This window comes from Larimichthys crocea, chromosome III (assembly GCF_000972845.2).
Source record: "Larimichthys crocea isolate SSNF chromosome III, L_crocea_2.0, whole genome shotgun sequence".
Classification (NCBI taxonomy): Eukaryota; Metazoa; Chordata; class Actinopteri; family Sciaenidae; genus Larimichthys; species Larimichthys crocea.
This window is the reverse complement of record NC_040013.1, coordinates 42589772-42610282: the sequence shown is the minus strand read 5'-3', so window position 1 is coordinate 42610282 and position 20511 is coordinate 42589772. Positions and strand designations below refer to the sequence as shown.

The following is a 20511-nucleotide window of genomic DNA, read 5'->3' as shown; positions in this document are numbered from 1 at the left end:
CAGGGAGTACAGTAGCCTACCATGGTGGTTTTCTTGCTGGGGTGGCACCCGGTGTTATGGAATTTTCTATCCTTACACAAGGTTGCATGTGGGGTCCTCAGCAGTATTACTTCTTTGGCTTTGATTGAGAACAGTACGTCAGCCAGTCTATCTCAACACTGTGGTGGCCAGGGTTGAAGAGACCTGTTGCTGCCTTCGTTGACATAATGGATAGCTTGCAGCTGACGGTCCAATCTGCGTAAACAGACATCTGTGTCTCCAGACTATATGCTGACAATAACACCTGCATGGGTTAAGACATTCTCTTTGACGAATTCTGGGGCGTATAGTATTTGTGGTGTTGGGGTTTAAAGTCTATCCACCAGCATGAGTTCGGCAGAATGTGAGACTGACTCAGGCACTTTTGATGTACTTTGAGAGTGTCTCTAATTCTCCTTGGCCAAGCATCAATAAATAATACAGCATAAGACATCAGAGGCTCCTGAACACTTTCTTCCCTCCTGACCTCACCATTGACCTTTGACTTTCATCTGACTGAGCTAACGACATTTAGTGGTTCACAACTTGGCAATCTTTACTTTAGGAAAGATTGCAAATCACCTCCATACTGTAAAATGTTTTCCTGTTCTTTTAGAGGCTGTGCTTTAACCCGCTCAGTTAGGCTCAAGCTATCTATCTATCAGGAAACTGTAAATCACAAAGAGTTGAAGCAGAGCAGCTGGAGGACAGCAGAGGGAAAACCAGCATATTCTGTATAAAATATGACCCAGTCTCTGCTTTTGTACAGTAGTCAGTGAGGCTCGGCTATAGATGCATTTAGCAGCCCTCATAGACTGCATCAAACTAAAATAATATTTATATATCAATATTATGCCCCCAAATGCAGGATGAGTCATCAACAACTTTTTAAAAACAGTGCATTTTATGGACATACAGAATTTGACAAATGTATTTCTGTTATATAAAGAAGACATATTGATTCACACAAGCATAGCATGAAGAGTTGATCTCTCACATTTCTGGCTTCAGCAGGGGGAAGTAAAATGTAAGCATCTCAAATGAGAATTATTTATTGTTTTCTGTCAGGGCAGATGTGATCAGAAAATCTGCCCTTCAACCAGAAAGTTTAGAGAGAGAGTTTAGTTCTCTCAGCGTTATTAAATAACATTAATCATTATTTAAGTGTCCACGAGGACACTGGACTGTGACCTGGCTGCTGAAGGGTTGGCACAAATGGGAAACAACATCTTACTGTAAATTCCTGATGCCTATCTACACTGCTGTGTGTTGAAGCTATATGGGGAATGTAGCACAGACATAAAGTCAGTGTTTATTTATTTCTCTGCAGGAACATTTCAAATCCAGTAAATGAGCCTGGATGTGTCGCTTGCATAACAGACCTTTAGCACAGATCTGCTACAACAGTCAGGCTCTTTCTCAAGAAAGAGAAAACATCAGCTGAATTCAGTCACACAGCATGTTAATAAAGCTGTGGACATATTGTACTTTTTTTCTAACTCTTAGTACTATAAGCTTTATCAACCACATAACAAAATGTCTTGTGACGGGAGTTCTTTTTTTCTTCGACACACTTAACAGGAATCTTATTTATTAAACCTCCAGGCTGTGGCTGCCCCATGCTGATTCTTACCTGAATAGACAAACTGGAAATCTTTCACTCTGCCATTCAACACTCGTTGCCCTGAAGGGACAGAGTGTGAACGAGCTCAATTGGTGGAGTCCCACTTCCTCAAGCTTTAGAAATGTAGAAACCAGGCTGTAACCAACACTGTTCAGGCTGGTATTCTATTATACAGACATGTTTGAAACCAGACACAGGAATACAAAAAGGATACGACTAGTGATATTCTATATTTTTCTTATTGTCAACAAATTCCATGAAAAGACCAAAACCAACAATGAATGCATCCTACTAACAACTATTGTGTGTGTATCCTAAGCTTATATATCATATTCCTCTGTGCCATTGTTGACCAAAAACTATTTCAAACTTGCATGAACACACACGCCCAATCTAGTTTATTTGGAATCAATCCCACTTACACCATCCAAATACTCACTTAAGCACCAAATGTGGATTAATCAACCACTGAAAATAGTCCCCAACAAATGCACTAGTGTGTTGCTTTCCAAAAACTACCGTGACCAGCTGGTTTTTGTCTTGTTTTTTTTTGTTTTGTTTTATAAATGTACTTTTCTGAAGATGAAATTACAGGTTTGTGAGCTTTTTTAAGATTTACGCTTTCTGTATGAACATATGGTCTTATGGCTAAAAGCCACAAATGGGAAGTCGGACAGTTTTGAGAGACTACACCATTGTGTGTAGTGTTTGATGACATACACTATATATTGAGTTTGTGTCCCATCATATCCAGAATAATGACTGCAGTTCTGATCTTTGTGGTCAAACTCAGTGCAGTCATTTAAGCGAGAGAAAAGCCAGATTAGTGCATATACGTAAATCTGCGCCAATACCAGATTACGTAATACCTCTGCATGGTGATGAGATTTGGGATGATTTGCTGTTATTTTACCATGGCTTATTACGTTGTTTGGAAATGTGGAGAAAATCAGCCAAGCATAAAGGATTCTATGGCTGAACAAACATCTAGTATGCAGTCTTTATATAAGGCAATAAGTCTTAGCTGTTTAGAATAACTCAACTACAACGAAGTTTGGCTTCAAGAAGAGTAGAAATCCTATCGTCTTGTTCTATTTTGAGTTGTACAGATGTAAACAATTAAAAAATAGGCTTTTGTGTTGGAATTGCAAATTTATAGATATAAAAGAAAACATTCATACATTCATTTCATTTCCAGACTGTCTTTGTAGATTAGAATTCATTCTTCACTGACCCATCCTTTAGATACAAGCTAAATAATAAAAGTTAAACAAAAGGGGTTTTCTGAGAACAAACCATCGAAAGATTTAATACCGTTGACATTAAATATGATTGTGGTTTGCATGTGTATTTCATTCAGTCTGTGCACTTTCTCCAGTGAGTCACTCCCATTCTGCAATTTCATAAAGTGAATCAATCTTTTTTTTTTATTATTTTCCAGAGAAAAAGCAACTTCCTTTATCCCTTATTGTCGCCCACTTATTAACAGTTGTCACCTTGAATTATTTGGACAAACAATGAAAATCACTGTTGATTTACAGAACTTAATGAGACATTTTGTTGTGTTGGGGACAGAAAAAGCCTGAACTGCTCAGTTTCATTTTGTACGACAGCTTTTTCACTTATATAAATGACACAATTATAATTCGCTTCTGTCGGGAGTCGTGGAGATTCGATTTACATGAGCTGAGCTTAAATGAGATGTGTAGGCCTACAAAAGACAGAAAGACTGGGGGGAGGGCTGGAGATGAAGAGAGGGGGGGGAAATGGGAGGAGAGGGCATGTGGGGGAGGTGGAGGTGGAGAGAGAAAGGTGAACAGAATATATTGAAATTGTAGCCTTGTTAGCCTAGAGACAATTTTCCACTGTAGTTTCTTGGCAATTAAACAATAAATATAGATGGCAGACCACATATCCTGATATGTGTTTTATTATAGTTGTTGTAATTATAGTTACTGTATTATTGTCATGCGTTTTACTGGATTAGAGTTGTTAGCCATGCTGCCAGTGTGGCCCAATGTCTGTTGGTTCACCACTTTGGTCCAGACCCAATCAACTATTAGATACATTGCCATGAGATTTTGTACAGATATTCATACAAACTGATACTACTGACTTTGGTGAACCCCTAATTTTTCCTCTAGTACCACCACGAGGTTGATTTTTATGTTTTTGAGTAAAATGTCTCCTCAACTATCGGATGGATCATTACATCTGGTTCATATCCCCCTCAGGCTGGATTTGAATAACTTTGGTAATCAGTGACTTTCATCTAACGCCTTCTTCAGGTCAAAGTTTCTATTTGTTTTACTGCTTTGATTTTTATGAACAGCAACATTTCCATCAGTCTCAGTTGTACTTTGTTTAGTCCTAATCGTTAGCATTATGCTAACACGTTAAACTAAGATGGTGAACATGGTAAACATTACTTGCTGAATTGGGCTGCCCCCCCTCCAATCAATGATCTTCAATATTCGACTGTCACTGTCCATAATAAAAATATTATTATTATAAAAATATAAACACAAACATAAAAATCCATGTAGACATAACTAAAGTGAAAGTGCATATATATATATATATATATATCTATAATATATATTTATATATATATATATATATATATATATATATATATATATATATATATAACTATAATAATAAAAAACAAAGACATTAATGAAGCCCATACTCTTCACGGACAAAATAGAAACACATATTGTACACACACACACACACACACAGGTACATACAGACTAATATTAACCTGAGAAACTAGCAGAGTTGCTTTCTATGCTGTGTCTTTTATTTTACTTTTCATTTAGATGCTTAAGCAAACTGAACAGAGAACTGAAACCTGTGGCCGAAAGAATGGGGAAAAAAAGATACTGGTGGAAAGAATTACCAGAGTTTGTGAGAAAGAGGGAGTATGGATAGAGAAAGAGAAATGAAAACGAGAAATGAGGGGGATGATGAGACAGAGGGGGGTGTGTGGTGGGGATTTAGTCCTGTCCTCTGATTGGCTGCTGCCTCTCCCTCACAATAAAGTCTTGAGGCTGCTCGCTGCTCCGGAGCTCACACAAGAGAAGGCGGCGGCGGAGCGACACAGCCGGAGCTGTCATTCAGTCATTCATTCATGTGGATTCTTCTTCTCCGCTGTAATTCAAACAAACCTGGTGCTGCTTCTGCTCCGAAACCGAGAATACACGTTTTACTTTGTTTCATTTACAACTGAATAATGCTGCACTGATCGGCCGGAGCGGGGAGGGACTGCTGGGTTTCACCGCCTCGTTTTATTCACATGTAAAAGGAGAAAGTCTCTGCTGCTCAAAGGCTGTTTACGCACATTTTTGGGAAAGGATACTAGAGGAGTTCACACCTGGATTACTGCTTGTTGAGGTGAGGCGTTGTAATATTTAGTATTTGAGGATTTTTATTGAATGTTGTGTTGTTGTTGTTGATAGCGCACATCGGAGACCCGGTGCTTGTCCAAAATGCGCGCAGGTGGTGGAAAGAGCGCACTTTATTCCAGCCAGAGAAGATCGGCAGCATTTGTGCACCAACTGACCACTTAATAATCATTGCTCTGGGACTATTTTCTCAACTTGACTGTGAATATCACGATTGCAGCTTGAATTTCTGGTGTTTAAATTGAACCTTGAACCGTCTTTTTTGAATTTATCCAAAGCTCTATCCTCCAGAGTCAAAACAAACAAAGGTAATAATAACTCAAACTGACTGGCTGGGCTCAGTAGCGGTCTTTATCTTTGTGACTTCTCTAAAATGTTCCCCAATAATGGGATTTTTGAAATCAGTGTCAATGGCGGACTATTTTTAACCCCCACTACCTTCTGCCTAAGAGGATTCACCCCCCCTTCTCTCGACGCATCTCCTCCCCTGCAAGGCAGCGAGGGATCACTGAAAGTTAATCCCACATCTCTCCTGAATAACTCTGGTTTGTTCTCCCTGGCTTTCCGTGCCGCTGCTCTGTATTACAAGCATGCATTGGGGTTTCCTTAATGTGCTGACAAGTTAAATCCGTGTATTGGTGATTTGGCAGCAGGTAAAGACAGTGTAAGGGTGCCTCCTCTGGAAACACTTGAAAGACTTACTGTTGCTGTGGATAACATGATTGCTACTGTACTCTGGTGTTGTGTAGTAGTGGTTGTGGCGGACACTTTGGAGACACAGGAGCCTGTTCATATCTATCACTTAGTCCATTGATCTGCATGTAAAGAAAAATGATTAAACTGGCATAGTTTGATAAAATAACCTTGCCGCAATTTATTATAAGATAGTAGCGGATGGGGTTTGCCCAGTTGAAAAGTGAAGATTTTTTGCCATATAGATTATATGTAATAATAATACTGTTGACAGTATTTAAATGACTGTGAAGGAGTCACTGCAAGTTGAAATCTTTAAAATGAAATAGGTGAATCGTTTAATATATTTGTTTCAGCATAGATGTCCAGACATCCTTTGACCTGAAATTGTCAATGTGTACAGAGAATTTTTTTGAGCTCCCAGTCCAGACACTTTACTGTGTCTCACGTCAGTACACAAGTTGAAATTAATCACAGCCTCTGCTTCTTCTTAGCTTGTTTATTTTACTCACTTTCATTAGGCTGTCAAGGAGTGATCATACCAGGTGTCAGATTCCTATGTGTAAGCTGTGATTTTTACCACTCAGTGCAAGAGCTGCGAACATTACCCACGAATCAGAACCCTTTTGCTAACATATCACTCATTACTGGTGTGCGTGTAGTCAAGAAGGGTTGATGGGCTGCGAGTGGCTGCACTTCATATTCATATACAAGCGTCCTGCTGTTGGATGGTGCACTGCATGTGTTCTTCTGTTTTCAGCCATCATACTATGAAAAGAAAAGTGCCAGTCAGAATAGAGACTAAAAGATTTTGAAGACTGGGTACTATTGCGGTGATGAAAAATAGGCTCTATTTGTGAATCAGGCTAAAAGCTGAGTATGTTTTGTCTCACCTTGCTGGCCAAATTTCTACCTGACATTTATGGATGTCTTTGAAAACTCTCCACTAAAGTCTAAAATATACTTCTGTGGGTTTGAACAAAGTTTAGCTGCAAGGTGTGACTGACTGACTACTGGGTCAGAGTAGCTGAAAAGGGTTAAAAGGTTGACAGTGATTTATCTGTGGTGAACACCCCCTGTCTCTATCTTTTGTGGTCTAGGCTTGCTCTTTCTGCAGTCTGTTTTCTACTCTAAAGTTGTGATATGTCACTACTTCCTCTATGGTAATGTGTGCATACGTCAGTGCAGAGCTGTATTTGGTTAAAATCTGTTGGATTGGAATATATAGTTGTGTTATTTCAGGTTCTAGTCCCCCCATTTTGATTGCAGCCTTTTGAGACAGGTGTGCTTTTACTCAATACTAGAATCAACTTTAGTTTGAAGTACTTCTGACCACACACCAGCTTCCAACAACACCACCAACCAGCCGTCTTTATTTAGACTACTTCCACTATTCCACTGTGGCCCCTTGTGCAGCCACTCAACTATCTCTCACCCTCATTTCCTCAAGCCATGGATGAGTAAGATTCCTCATGCCTTTCAGTGTTTACGCAGTGTGTGTGTGTGTGTGTGTGTGTGTGTGTGTGTGTGTGTGTGTGTGTGTGTGTGTGTGTGGTGACCACCCTCTCCAGCTCCAATAAAGCAAAAACAACACCGCGACACCTTTTAGACTCTCTTCAGTTTTCATTTCTGTGGGCACCGCGTCTCGAGCACATTGCTGTTTAGGCTGCAGAGGAAGTTTTATTACATCACAAATCTCAGCGCTTTACTGCCTCGTCCTGTGTGCTCAACTGTGGTTGCAGGAAGATCTTAGAAATGGCATCGGGGAAGTGCTTAAACAGTAAAGGTGGGCGTCTGGCTGCTTGTGTACGTCTCGTGGACCACGGGAATGGTTTTTCTGTGTGTTCAGCCGTTTTTCTTTACAGCCTCTGAACTGCTGATGGGCGCTCATCATGAGCAGTCGTTAACACTGCGGGCAGGGCGGGAAGAGCCCCCTCCGGCTCTTTGATAGCTTGTATTTTCTGCAAGTGAGAGACCAGGCTCCATCATTTTCTCTCTTGGGAAGCAGCCCCACCCATACGTTTAGAGACAGAATTACCTGCAAGCTTGTGTCATTGATAGCTCTGCAGCCTAAAGGTAATTTCACGTAAACGGAGGGTTTTTACCATCTAATATGACATTTGCCTGGGGGGGTTTACTGCTTTTTAAGCTGCTGCCCTTCTGTTCCAAATTTCCCCACAAGGCAAAAAAGGGAAATATTTTGACATTTCTATAACCTTTTAACAAATCATAGCCTGAAACTAAAACGCTCCCTCTTCCCTTTCTCCTCAGCCCAACCCTTCACCTCCAAATGCTACCGCACATGATCAGTATAGCATTTAATGTCTTTCAGTTTCACTTCTAAATCGCCTGTTTCAGCTGAGTGCACTACTTCCCAGTGTAAACACTAAGACGGGGGATAGAACAGCCCCTCAAGATTACCGTGAGACATTCCTGAGTCAGCTCTTGAGCCAGGCAATCTTCAGAGAGACTCCCTGCCTGCATGTGATAATCACTGGTCAAGTCTTTAGCCAATAAAAAAAATAGTGGGAACGGTGTCTGCGTAAACGTGAAAATAGGTTTAAGTTTGAATATTTAAAGAATATCTTGGCTTGAAGACGGTGGCTCAGAAGCTCCAATTGATTTTGATGAGAACTCAGAAACAGACATAGATTTGAATATCCTCTGTTTTTAAATCCAATTTTAATCCAGACCAGACTTCTTTTTACAAATGGGGGCAGATGGCCACACACACACACACACACACACACACACACACACACACACACACACACACACAAAACCATCAAGGCTATAATTAAAACCATCCATCCCCTCCTCCTTCCCTGAAGTGGGGAGCCGAGCTGTGGCATTTTGTTTGTTTACCTTCAGCTGCCACCCAGCCAGCAGCCACGCTAAACCAACAACAACGTGCTAAAAGTTTGCTTTTGTCAGGCCCAGGGACTTGACACCATAACAACTACTACTGCACGACACCTGGAAGCCAAATGTAAATCAGTGTGCCTCAGTTGTTGCTGCTTGTAAGCATCCTGCGCTTTGTTTTAAGGATTATGGTGAAGGCTGCAGCTGGCATGTGTGGAGCAGAGCAGATGAGAATAGACGCTCTTGGCTTCAGTGCAGAGATAGTGGTGGTGGTGGTGATGGTATCATCCTCCTTGCTGCACAAAAAACAAACTAATTAGCATTTTTTGGCCTGAGAACAGGCTTTGTTATCGCCAAAAGTGCCCCCAATCTTTGTGAGTGACTAAAACTTTCTTTCCATCTAATATCCTCCTAGTTTTCTCAAGTTTCTTTTGCCTTTCTTATGTCTTAATGACTGATCTGCATGTGCTTGTAGGCAAAATGCTGCTCTGATATAAGAGACCAAAGAAGAGGATAAAATACAACATCTGATCTCTTGATGTCTCATTAGACATAGCTTGTATCTCTCAAAAAGGTCCATTGCCGCTGGCAGCATGAGATTAATCCAATTTTTGCCTATATTGTGATGTCAACTTGTTGCAAGATTTTATATATATATGCATTTCTTTCAGTTCTCCAATCGTTTCACCTGTAAAGGGTTTATCTGTGTGGATTTGAGTAGTTTAGTAGATGAAAGTTCTGATCAGAACAGATCTCAAATGGCATCAAAAAGTCTTAAGATTATCTTGAGATTCATCCCAGTCCAGCTAAACTGGCTCATAAACTGGTGCCAGGAATGAAATGTTAAACCTCTGACCCTTCCAACATCCAACCAGGGCAGCAACCAGGCACCATCTGACCTTTTTTCTCCATGAGAGCATGAGTACACTGTATTCAAAGTAGACTGGTTCCATCTGGCCGTATCAATTATTTTTTTAGTTTACACAACTGTCAATTTGGCCATGATAATTTCCCAAAGTCCCGTCAATGTCCTCTTCTGACTGCTAATTTTGCAATAACATTTAAAAACTAAATTGGATTCAGTTAATGATGCTGTGAGATAGAGAAAAACAGCAAATCCTCACCTTGGAGAAGCTGAAACTTGCAAATTGTCAAGTCAAGGATACTTACTTACTTAAAACAATGTATTAAAATTGTTGTTGATATATTTTCTGTTACTCAGTTGTGCTCTTAATCCGACCAAAACAAACTCCCACTTCATGGTAAGAAAAGCAAGCGTGGGATCAAGAAGTTGGTGGTTTAGATTCCAGCTGGGAAAAGTGAACGAGACATGTTCTCAGTCCTCGATCACCTGCTGCTGTTGATGTCCTCTTCGCCTCAGCCTTAGTGGTGTGTTTAGAGCTGCTTTTGTGGACAGTACATGTCTGTGGTTGTACTTGGATGTAGCACACATGACTCTGTGGTACAATACGGCCAAGAAAAGAACACTGAAGTTCAGGGGAAAAAAACCCTCAGTGGAGTAAACAAAGATAGAAAAACAGTTTATCAGGGTATCCCTCCTCGCTCGCTCCATCAGACCCGTGATCTCCCTTACTCTGTTGGGAAGCCACATGGTGCAGCAGATGCTTGGGCCGCTGTGCTCTGACTCCTCGCACTCGCCTTTCTCATGGAAATGGCTATGCTTGTCTGGCTGAATAATAGCGATGGTCTGTGTGTGCACGTGTGCATTATGGAGCCCATGCGTGTGAAAGTGGAAGGGTGGATGGTTTGCCTCGTGGGTGGAGGCTTTAAGTGAACACATGAATAAACAGGGTTTGTTTGGTATCTATATTTAGCTTTGTGTTACAGCAAAATCAAAGAGAACTTGTGATTTTTAGAAATTAAGCTCCTGGCATAAGTTATGTTTAACCATTAAATGCTGTGAAAAATATGTGGTAATTCTCTCTCTGGTCAGATCAGCAGACCATATAATTTTCTGTTCTCGTGTAATGTTTCTCCGCTAACCAAAATTACATCACAGGACAATGAGAGCCTAAATTTATTTGAACTGGCCGTGCCAGTGTGTGGGCAGGTGCAGTTTTTACCGCCTGGCATCCCGGTATCTATCCCTGGCAGCAATGCAATGTATCAGCCTTAAAGGCTTCCTGACTCGGCAGGCAGCCACGGGTCAGCATATTGTCAAGGATGTGGGGGTGTGGAGGGTTGTGATGGTGTGTGGGGGTGGGGTTATTTCACCCTGCACAGAACCCCCCGGTGTGAAAAGGCCCTTTGTGTTTCCCCCAGCCATAAGTCTGCCTGGCATGGGATTGAGCCAAAGTGCCAGGTTCAGAGGTCAGGAGGCTGGCAGAGGAAAGTGTGTGTGTGTGTGAGCTCGTTGTTCTGTCTTTCTGAGGACCAGTGTGAGAACCAGAGATTGAGGACATGGTCATACTTGGTCTGGTTTGACCGGTAGCTTTTGGAAGCTAATTATATTTTCCGTAAGTGAACAGCATAAATTACAGATGTTCACTTCAGGACCTGGTTTTATCTTCATTTATGATACCAGTGTTTCACTACGGACATCAAATAATACATTTCTTGTTACCTTACCTTGAGGAAATATGACATTTTCCTACAAAATGGTGAAAATATAAAATGTCTGAACACAAAGGAGGTTTGACACCCAGCCTTACCAAACACTCATTATTTCATCACAACCTATCCAAGAAATGCTACTTTTGTGTTGTGCTATCACTCACCTCCTTAAAGCTTGGAAGTACTAAAGCTGTGAAATTTAGGAACACATGAAATAATGAAAAGTGGATTATGCTGCAGGACTGATTGGACCTGTTTCTATGGCAATATTTTGATCAATGTTAGCATCACACTTGCACCTTAGTACAGAACTGCACAAATGCTCCTCTACTAGTCATTTTCTATCCTTCATCATGTTTTGTTCTGCCTTTTTGACACGCACACGCACGCATGCACACACACACACACACACTCCTGCCGGCTTTGTGTCATGCACACACACACACACCGCAGCAGGCAACGTGACCGTGCAGTGTGCTTTCAGGGTAGAACAAGCATCATGACATCCTGCAGGGCGACAGTTTGCCCCAGGACCTCTCACAAGCTTTTACATGTTTTTGGTTTACTTTTATTTTCATGTCAATGTGTTACGCCCATGCACAGAAGTGTCTTCATAAACTTGATGAGTCATTAAACACCATCTCTTTGTGAAATCCCTTTTGAGTGAATTAACTGCGCAACAAAAGATTTATAGGAAAGTGCAAAATGTGAAACCTGAAACCTTCAACGGTTTTGTTTTCTGGGAATTAGGTTATTTCCAATGTTTGCTCCTTATGGGATGATACGCCCTATTAGCCTGCAGTTTTGTTTTGGCCATGGTTCTGTAGAGAAAAGCTCTAATACTGCCAGAGTTAAGGATTCAATTCCCCGTGAAGCTTTCTGGGGTCAAAATGAAAAAACAAACAAACTGTAAGCTGTCTATTCTAGTGTTTTTCATCGTAGTGCAGATGACTCATGAACCTCCTGCTTTTCTTTTCTCTCTTTTTGTGTCTCAACCACAGTTTGCTTTTCAACTTTTTCAGTCAACCATTTGTACATCAAAATATACTAAACCAAAACCCAGAAAGCTTAAAATGGACAGCGGGGATCCAGAGGAGGAAGGGTGTTGACCACGTCCAAACCATTTCCCAAACAAACCTTCGCTGTCTGTGTTTGTGTCTGAGAGATATTTTAGAATCGTTTGGCCATCCTGCATCAGTGTCTGTGATGAAATATCTATCGGAGAAGAAGTTAAAAGTCCTGACTGACGGTTCCTGTGTTTGTCCTCTTTCTCTTGGTAGGACAACATGCCTCAGACACCACCGTTTACAGGGCAGCTGAACACTGGCAGCTACAACAAGAACCTGTACCAGACCAAGGAGGAGGGCTACCCTGGCCTCTTTTATCATGACAACAACCTGGTATCCGGGTCCCTGGAGGCCCTCATTCACCATTTGGTTCCAACTGTTGACTATTATCCAGATGTGAGTATTGGTTCTTCTATATTGTTTTTATCCCTGGTGGTTTCTTTTTCCTTACCGTTTCATTTTGTTCTGTCTTTAAACTCTGGAGCTTTCTCAAAGCACCAGAGCAACTTAAAAACTTAACCAGGGTCTCAAATTGAGACCAATTTAAGTTTTTTAGTTGCTTTCATTTTTTTCTTTCTGCTGTGCAGCTCCTTTCTTTTTTGTACATTATTCTCGTTAGTGAGTTATGATTTCATGCTATTTAAAGCATCGATTTGTCATCATGGCTTTGCTTTTGTAGTAAACTTTTCACGTCTTTTCGCTCCACAGAGGACGTACATCTTCACCTTCCTGCTCAGCTCTCGCCTCTTCATCCACCCGTATGAACTCATGTCAAAGGTGTGTCACCTGTGCATGGAGCAACAGCGACTCAGCGATCCTCAAGCTGACAAGGTATGCAAAACAAAAAAACATCTCTGAGCTGTATCAAATTTCTTGTTCAGGGAATATTGTGTTGCAACAGTGCTTTTAGTTAGAAACCTATTACTAAATCTGGAGCCTTACACATCATAGATTTGATTCTCCCTGGTGTACTTATGTGTTTATCCTGCATTTTCAGATGAGAATAAGAAAAATTGCTCCCAAGATCCTCCAACTGTTGACAGAGTGGACAGAAACCTTCCCATACGACTTCAGGGACGAGAGGATGATGAGGAGCTTGAAGGAGCTGACCCACCGGCTAGCCAGTGGAGATGAGGTCAGTCCCTGCTCTTTCTGCGATTTCTTCGTCATAAACACGCAACAACAAAAAGAAAATCATACTAAATTAGTAAGGCACCAAAAGCTTGTCTGCTGATTTGATAATATGTTTAGTTCAGGTGTTATTGCAAGCAGCATAGTGCTGTTGTGTAGACAGATGCACATGCAGCAAAGCCACAGGCACAGACAGATTTTTGCTGATAGCAGTGAAGAGGGTATCTCTGGCAACAAAGCAGTTTTTGAAGCTGGCTGCATTGAGAGAAAAGCTCCATTGTTCATGGGCTAGGTGGATTTTTTGTCATCTCTGTGACGCTCCTTCCTAGGCAGCATTTGAATTGTTCCACTGCTGCAGAACTTTGTGTCATTGGCTTAGCACGTCATTAGCCTCCACCGCCATGTTTGGATAAAGGTTTTTTGTGGCGTACAACTGCTTTTGGCCTGTACACTCTGTTACCTTTGTGGCATGCAGACCTTTGACTGTTAAGATACAGAAAAGTATTTTCCTACCTTTCTGGCCAGGTCTGTCTTAAAAGAGAGTTTAATCCCAAAAAACACTACCCTGTCAAAATAAGAAAAAGTAAAGAAGAAAAACATAATACCCAAACTATCATCTGTGGAATTTTGTCTAAATACAGTGGTCCTTGGAGGAGTTTCCCATCTTTTCCTGCCTAAATTGGGTCAGAGTGGCTACATATCAAATGTTCTCTTCCCTCTATGTCAACAGTGGTAACGTTCCCACTTTGGTCCTGACAAATAATTGGGTTAGTTAAAATTAATAGGGGTTCTTTCAGTTCATGTCCTGATGGATTCCCATACGTTTTCATGTGCTGCGCTTGGGAATGAGTTAGGTGTCCGAGTTAAGTGTCTCTATATTTTGGGGAGTTGGTGGTGTTAATGACAAGACAGCAGGGGTTTGTTGTCCAGACAGTGATGGAGGACACAAACATCCAGCTGTCCTCATAGAAGACACCCCTCCTTCACAGCTGAAAACAAGAAAAACAAAACCCTACCCATCCCCAGTCTATTTAATGCAGGTTTCACATGACTCGTCAATAGTACAAGCATGCATATTGATCCTCATTAAATCTAGGAATCAATCACGGTTCTCACATGACACATGTACAGCTCCAAATATCTGCCCTCCTTATGCAACACCAGGACACAAAACGCATCTTAACTGACCAGCAATAGATAATGTCTGTGTCTTTTGATGGTCACACAAACATGTTTTGATTTCACAGTAGATTGGCTGCAGTTGGAAAAGATATTTTTGATGGTTAAAATCGATTCTTGCCTCAAGGCAGGCGAAAGCCATTTTGTACAAGATTCCCTGGTACTTTTCCTTCAGGTGATTATCATGCTCAGTACGTTTAACATTTAAGTACATCCAACTAATTGAAAAATGCCTGTGGCTTTCAAACTTATCAATGTCTGCACTATTAGGTAATACTGTACATTTTTAAATTTTAGCCATCATTTCTATTGAAGACCTGTGTTTCACGCCACAAATGAGGAACATACATGGGTAGACATTTCAGTTACAGGTGGGGAAATTGGGACATGGTGTCTTAGTGCCACCAGTGGTGATCAATCAGAAAAATGCATTGATTTGGAGTGACCCATGCCTATATGTGGACAAATTGATTCAAACCATGACAGGCGGTTCCACCCCTTCCTCCACCAGGAGGTTAGAGGTCTAAAAGGTAGATAGTGTAATAAATGTAACATTTTTTAAATGTTCTTATCCAAAATGCTGTCCAGTTGTGTGGGAAACCTTACTGAGCATGATGCTGCCTTTGGATTGACCCCATGTTAAGCATTTTAGGCACATGGCATAAAACAACTCTTTCACTGACTAGATAAAGCCTAGATACAGTGTGTTGACAAAGCAACCTTTAACAATACTTGAACACCCTGAAGATGTGCTGTGATACCATGTAAGCCACGGGCACGTGTTCTCATGATTGGCCCAGCGTGACAAAGTTTTTCAAATGAATGGTTGTTAGGGAAGCTTTGGGGCCTCGGGTCTATAAGTTGCCACAAGCAAATGAGGAAGTAAAATTTAAGTGATATTGTTTATTCATGTATCTGTAGATGATAACCCGTGATAAGAAAACATAATTCCTCGCTTTGGGTAGTGCAAAGTCCAGCTGTTGAAGGAAGCAGTTCAATGACACCAGCAGGGATTTTATCTGAACTAATTTTCCTTCATGTTTCTCACAGATTTACCAAATTCTGTTTATAAAACAAAACACAAATGTCTAACCATGAGCAGATCTTGAGTGCAGAGTTAGATACTGGTTCTTTTGAGCGTCGACCACAGTACTCTGGGAAAGGGTTTTGGTTCAGAATAGATGTTCCGAACATCTGGTCAAAACTGTGTCCAGACCACACTCAAAACATTCCAGGACCTTGATCTCTGTAGTAAGACTGTCATTATGGATGTGGTTGGATATATAGGGAAGCAGCAGCTGAGAAGAAAACAAGCACTGTGATCTTGATCCGACCTCATCTGGTGTTGCAGAGTTCTTGCATTCCCTCAAAATGTGCAGTTTTTATTTTGAACTAAGTTCTTTTTGCTTTTATTATGATAAGTTGGGTTGATTTTACAGATACCACGTTATATATCTACTTTGGATGTCTGGTACACTTGATATAAATGAGACTTTTGGACAAACATTTCTGTTTTCAATCCAAATGGTGCATGCACAGTACTCTTTTACGACAGGTGCCAAAACACTGTATGTTTTAATTTGTTCTGTGAAGTTCAATCTATAAACAGCAGTCAAATTAAACTTTAAACACTTTCTTCTGGTTTTTGATTGCTTAGAGAAGGAAATGATAAAATACAACTGCTGCTCACAAGGACGCAAAAATGTCTTTAGCTCAACAATGGAAGAACAACTGGCCCCAACTGTGGATTGACCATTTTGACAGTTGACTCTCTAAAACCTCAACATTCAGAGACCTGAAAGACTTGCAATCGAGGTGCAAGATTTTCAGTTTGCTTACAAAGACTTGGCTTGGAATAGTCTAGAATGACTCAAGAATTGACCTGGACTTGTTAATACTAAATGCTAATGCACCTTTAGTTAGTTGGCTGGAAGGTATTTCTGCTCTATCGTGACAACATGAATGTGCTTGTAGATAAAATAATTATACAAAATGCACCTTTTACCATCTATTCATTGGTGCTGCTTGGCTAATTTGCTAAAAACAGTCCAAACAAGCCTTTTGTGTGGGTCAGGTGGTGCTCTGCAGGAGGTAACATTGCTCAGCCAAGAAAAACAGGACCTCTAGTGATATGATGGCATGCACCAACCATGCGCTCAGTCGTGGTGACTTGTACTGAGCAGCCGTCTGCCACCTCAGGATCACTGCCAGGGTGGCGTAGCGTAGGGAACAGTGTGCCCCTGCAAGGTCCCCTCATACGTAACGCCAATAATTTTGATGAGCAAATGCAACTCCTTCTGCTTAGAAATGTCAGGCATGCTGTTGTCTCCAAAATCTGTGACTATATTTATCCGACCCTGGCCTGTCCTCTGTTTGTAGTGGTGACAGAAGCTACAGCAGATGGCTGTCTTTGAAGTGGCAACTGGACCGATTTTCACTGGTGGCGTGTCCTACTGTTGTCTGACTGTGCAGGACCGTGGTCAAGCATTAGCTGAGTGTATACGGTGTTTATATTGATATTATAGTGTCTGAATGAAGGTATTTCATGTAGTGCTGTAACTAATGATTATTATTAATATCTCCATGTTTTTTGGATTGATTGATCTCCCTAATAGTAAGAGGTCACACATTCTGGAAGACCAGTGTGATGCCTTCAAATGACTGGGGTTGCAGCGGTATACCGGTATCATTGTATACCGTACTAAAAGTTGATGGTTATCATACATTTGCTGTACATTTGCGTATCTATGGCCATATTACTGTATTTTGTAAAATTATAATTCAATATTATTATTTATTAACATGAATATGTCATACTGTTGCAATCCTAGTTGTACCAACAGTCCCAAGAAGCAAAGGTAATCAATTAACAATGATATAAAACCAAGAAAAGCAGCAACTCCTCTGCTGGAACCTGAGAATATTTGGCCTTTTTTGCTTGATGAATGAGATAAACATTATAAATAATAATCAATCAAAAAATGGAATTCATGTTTTAACATGAATCAAGTACGATGAGATAAATCAACAAACATCTTGATGCTCTGTTGATCATTTAAGTCACTTTTCAAGTGGAAATTCTCTGGTCCCAGCTTTGCCAATCTGCAGGAGCAGAGATAATTTAAAAAGAAGTCTCCTCTCTGATCTCCAGTCCATCTAAACTCCCATTGAATCCTCATTTTATTTTGATACAACATCATTTTTCTTCTCTGTCCTGTGCTCTTCCAATCACCCCTTGCCAGAATTGCGATATGGCTGACATGAATGTGTCTGTACATGTGCCATCTCAACTATCACAGCCACATCACCAACAGACAGATCCATTAGTCCACCTGAAGAAATGAATTTCAGAAGAGGTCCCGCCCTGGCTGTTTGCAGTAGAGTGATGAGAGTGTGTTCATTTTTCCTTAGCGCCCCAACGACTCCTGACATTTGATTGCTGTCTAGGCACCAGACCTCTACATTCATTATCTTCCCACCCTGTTGAACTGGAGTCTTGTTTGTAGAACCCAGATTCTTGAGGTTGAATTGGCAGTAAGTTCTGGGAGGAGGGATGTGGTCATGAGAAAAGGGGCCTCGGCACCCCAAATTTTTTTTTTTTCGGTAGTTCATACCGGTGGTATGGAAAGAGGCCATGAACAGTATCCTATATGTCCAGACAATAACACAGTCTCGTTCACATACACAAAATCAAACACACATGTTCTCCTTCCCTCTATAGAGCCTCTTACGCAACTTCTGTGCTAAACTGTGTCTGTGGAACAGTTATCTAACCATGGCATGTTTTGAGTCCAGAGGAAGGTTCGACCTCTCAACCTCTGAGGCCAGGGAGTCTCCCTTCTCTTCCCCTTCTTAACCGAGAGGCCTCAATGAGCCCAGCAGGAAGAGGCTTGCGTAACATTGTCAGTGACCCTCCCACCAAATGGATGCTTTTTATGCTAAATATTTACTGGTGAGAGCTGGCATCAGTTTGCAGTCAGTTCTGCTGACATGTAGTCAACATGTGTGTTGTAAATTCTGTCAAGGTCATTATCACTCTCTGCCACAGTGGAGCGGTTTAACCTAAAATGCCTACAGCTGAGCTAAACAATGTGGCTGCACGAATGCTACTGAATATCACCTCAGCACTCATGTTCTTGTTATCTCTGTATATAGATAGATAGATAGATAGATAGATAGATAGATAGATAGATATAGCAAACTGACTTAACTGAGTTCTAACTTCACCTCTTGCTCTGTCTTCTCCCATCCATCCATCCATCCATCCATCCATCCATCCATCCATCCATCAGGTTTACAGGAAGGCGGTTGGCCAGATGAGCCAGGGCCTGATCAGGAGGTTGACGGTGCTCAGCCAGTACGAGGAGGCTCTGGTTAAGATCAACGCCACTGCGGCCGAGCGGTTGACTGCTCTCAAGGCAAAGCCCCAGGCGGCTATCCAGAGAGACATGCTGTCCATCTGCAACGATCCATTCACTGTCGCCCAACAGCTCACACACATAGAACTGGTGAGAGCAATCCAGACGTTCTTTATATATTTAGATATGTTTTTATTCCTGTTTTGTCAAGGTCAATGCAGATCGATGTACCAAAAACCTGTAATTGAGCCATACTTGGCCAAGAGGGCTAATTTTTACATGTTATTACATCGTATCAATCATTTTGTTGTGACATGTCAAATTAAGATGTAAATGTTATGTTCCAAAGAGCAATCATAAATCCCGCCAAAGACTCGCCTTATATCGGCACATGAGCCAAAGAGAATTACACCAAATCGATGCTGGAGAGGGAGAACATGTAAGAATGCAGTTCTGACATATATGATGGATTAGAAGTCAGTGTGGTGATAGCTGTAAACCTCCTTGACATTGATTTGAAATGGTGGTGTTTAACCACACATTTATATTCGTTACATGTTTGTTTGTCATTGAGGAAATAAAACTAGAGGTTGATCAAGATTTTCTTTATAAAGTAAAGAGTGCAAACATTCTGAAAATGTTTTCATGTTTGGATGAGTTGGAGTAGAGAGAAATTGGAAAGAAGGCTGGTGGAAACTGATTTGATGATTATGAAGGTGCAGAACATTGATCAACATTCATCAAACTAAAGATTGATTGATTTTTTTGCTTCCTTCTCAGGAGAGATTGAGTTACATCGGACCAGAAGAATTTGTCCAGGCCTTTGTCCAGAAAGACCCACTGGACAACGATAAGGTAACGTCTGCATTCCTGTTGAACGAATAAATTATCAGATAAGAGAAGTATACAGTGGTTATGCAATCTTTTTTTTTTTTTTGGCTGAAAGTGCAGACGTGATTTGTCTGACTTGGATTAGGAGTGAGACGACCTAGTTTTGTCTTCCAGACGGATGTGAAGTTTACACAACACAGAGACTGGCCGCTGCACAGGTCAAAGTGAGGGCAAGCGATTTCTAGACTGTAGCAGCAAACCAAATATCTTCCCCTCACACAAACATACACACACAGGAGACACACACACAGAAACACACACTAGACACACTTCACCGACAATTTCCTCAAATCATCCCAGTGTCTGGATGGGATGAGCATGCATGCACCTCATCACCTAGCAACCACTGCTGCCAAGGGTTTGTTTTGGGAAAGAAGTATGTGTGTGTGTAAGTTCGTAAGTGTGTGTGTGTGTGTCTGGTGGTGGGTTCTCTTGTCTAGCGGTCTGGCTGCTAGGCAACAGCCCTTTTTTGGAAGCAAGGTGATGGGGGGGTTAAGGCTGCCTTTGTGCTTCAGGCTACCCTGCCTCATACCCCCACGAAGCCACTTTGAAAAGACGAGAAAAACTCTGTGTGTTGGTGTGTGTGTGAGTGTGTGTTTGCATGTTAAAATGCGACGTATCCACTGGCGGGAAATACTACATGGGGGTGAGTAGCGTAAGGCCAAAGGAATGTGTGGAATTAGATCAAGAGAAATCCACACAAA

General features: G+C 41.2%; 1 protein-coding gene across 2 annotated transcripts in view; it reads left to right on the top strand.

Moving 5' to 3' along the window:
* Positions 1-20511, top strand: part of rasgef1ba (RasGEF domain family, member 1Ba) — a 102511-nt gene that overhangs the window by 69123 nt on the left and 12877 nt on the right. The window contains exons 1-6 of one of the 2 annotated variants that reach the window (XM_019272429.2): positions 4711-5041; positions 12462-12644; positions 12957-13079; positions 13246-13383; positions 18851-19066; positions 19697-19771. In XM_019272429.2, coding sequence (XP_019127974.2) covers positions 12468-12644; positions 12957-13079; positions 13246-13383; positions 18851-19066; positions 19697-19771 — 729 coding nt within the window. In that variant the 5' untranslated portion in view covers positions 4711-5041; positions 12462-12467. Of the gene's footprint in view, positions 1-4710; positions 5042-12461; positions 12645-12956; positions 13080-13245; positions 13384-18850; positions 19067-19696; positions 19772-20511 lie in introns of those variants that run through there. The other variant, XM_027277406.1, reaches the window with a different exon arrangement.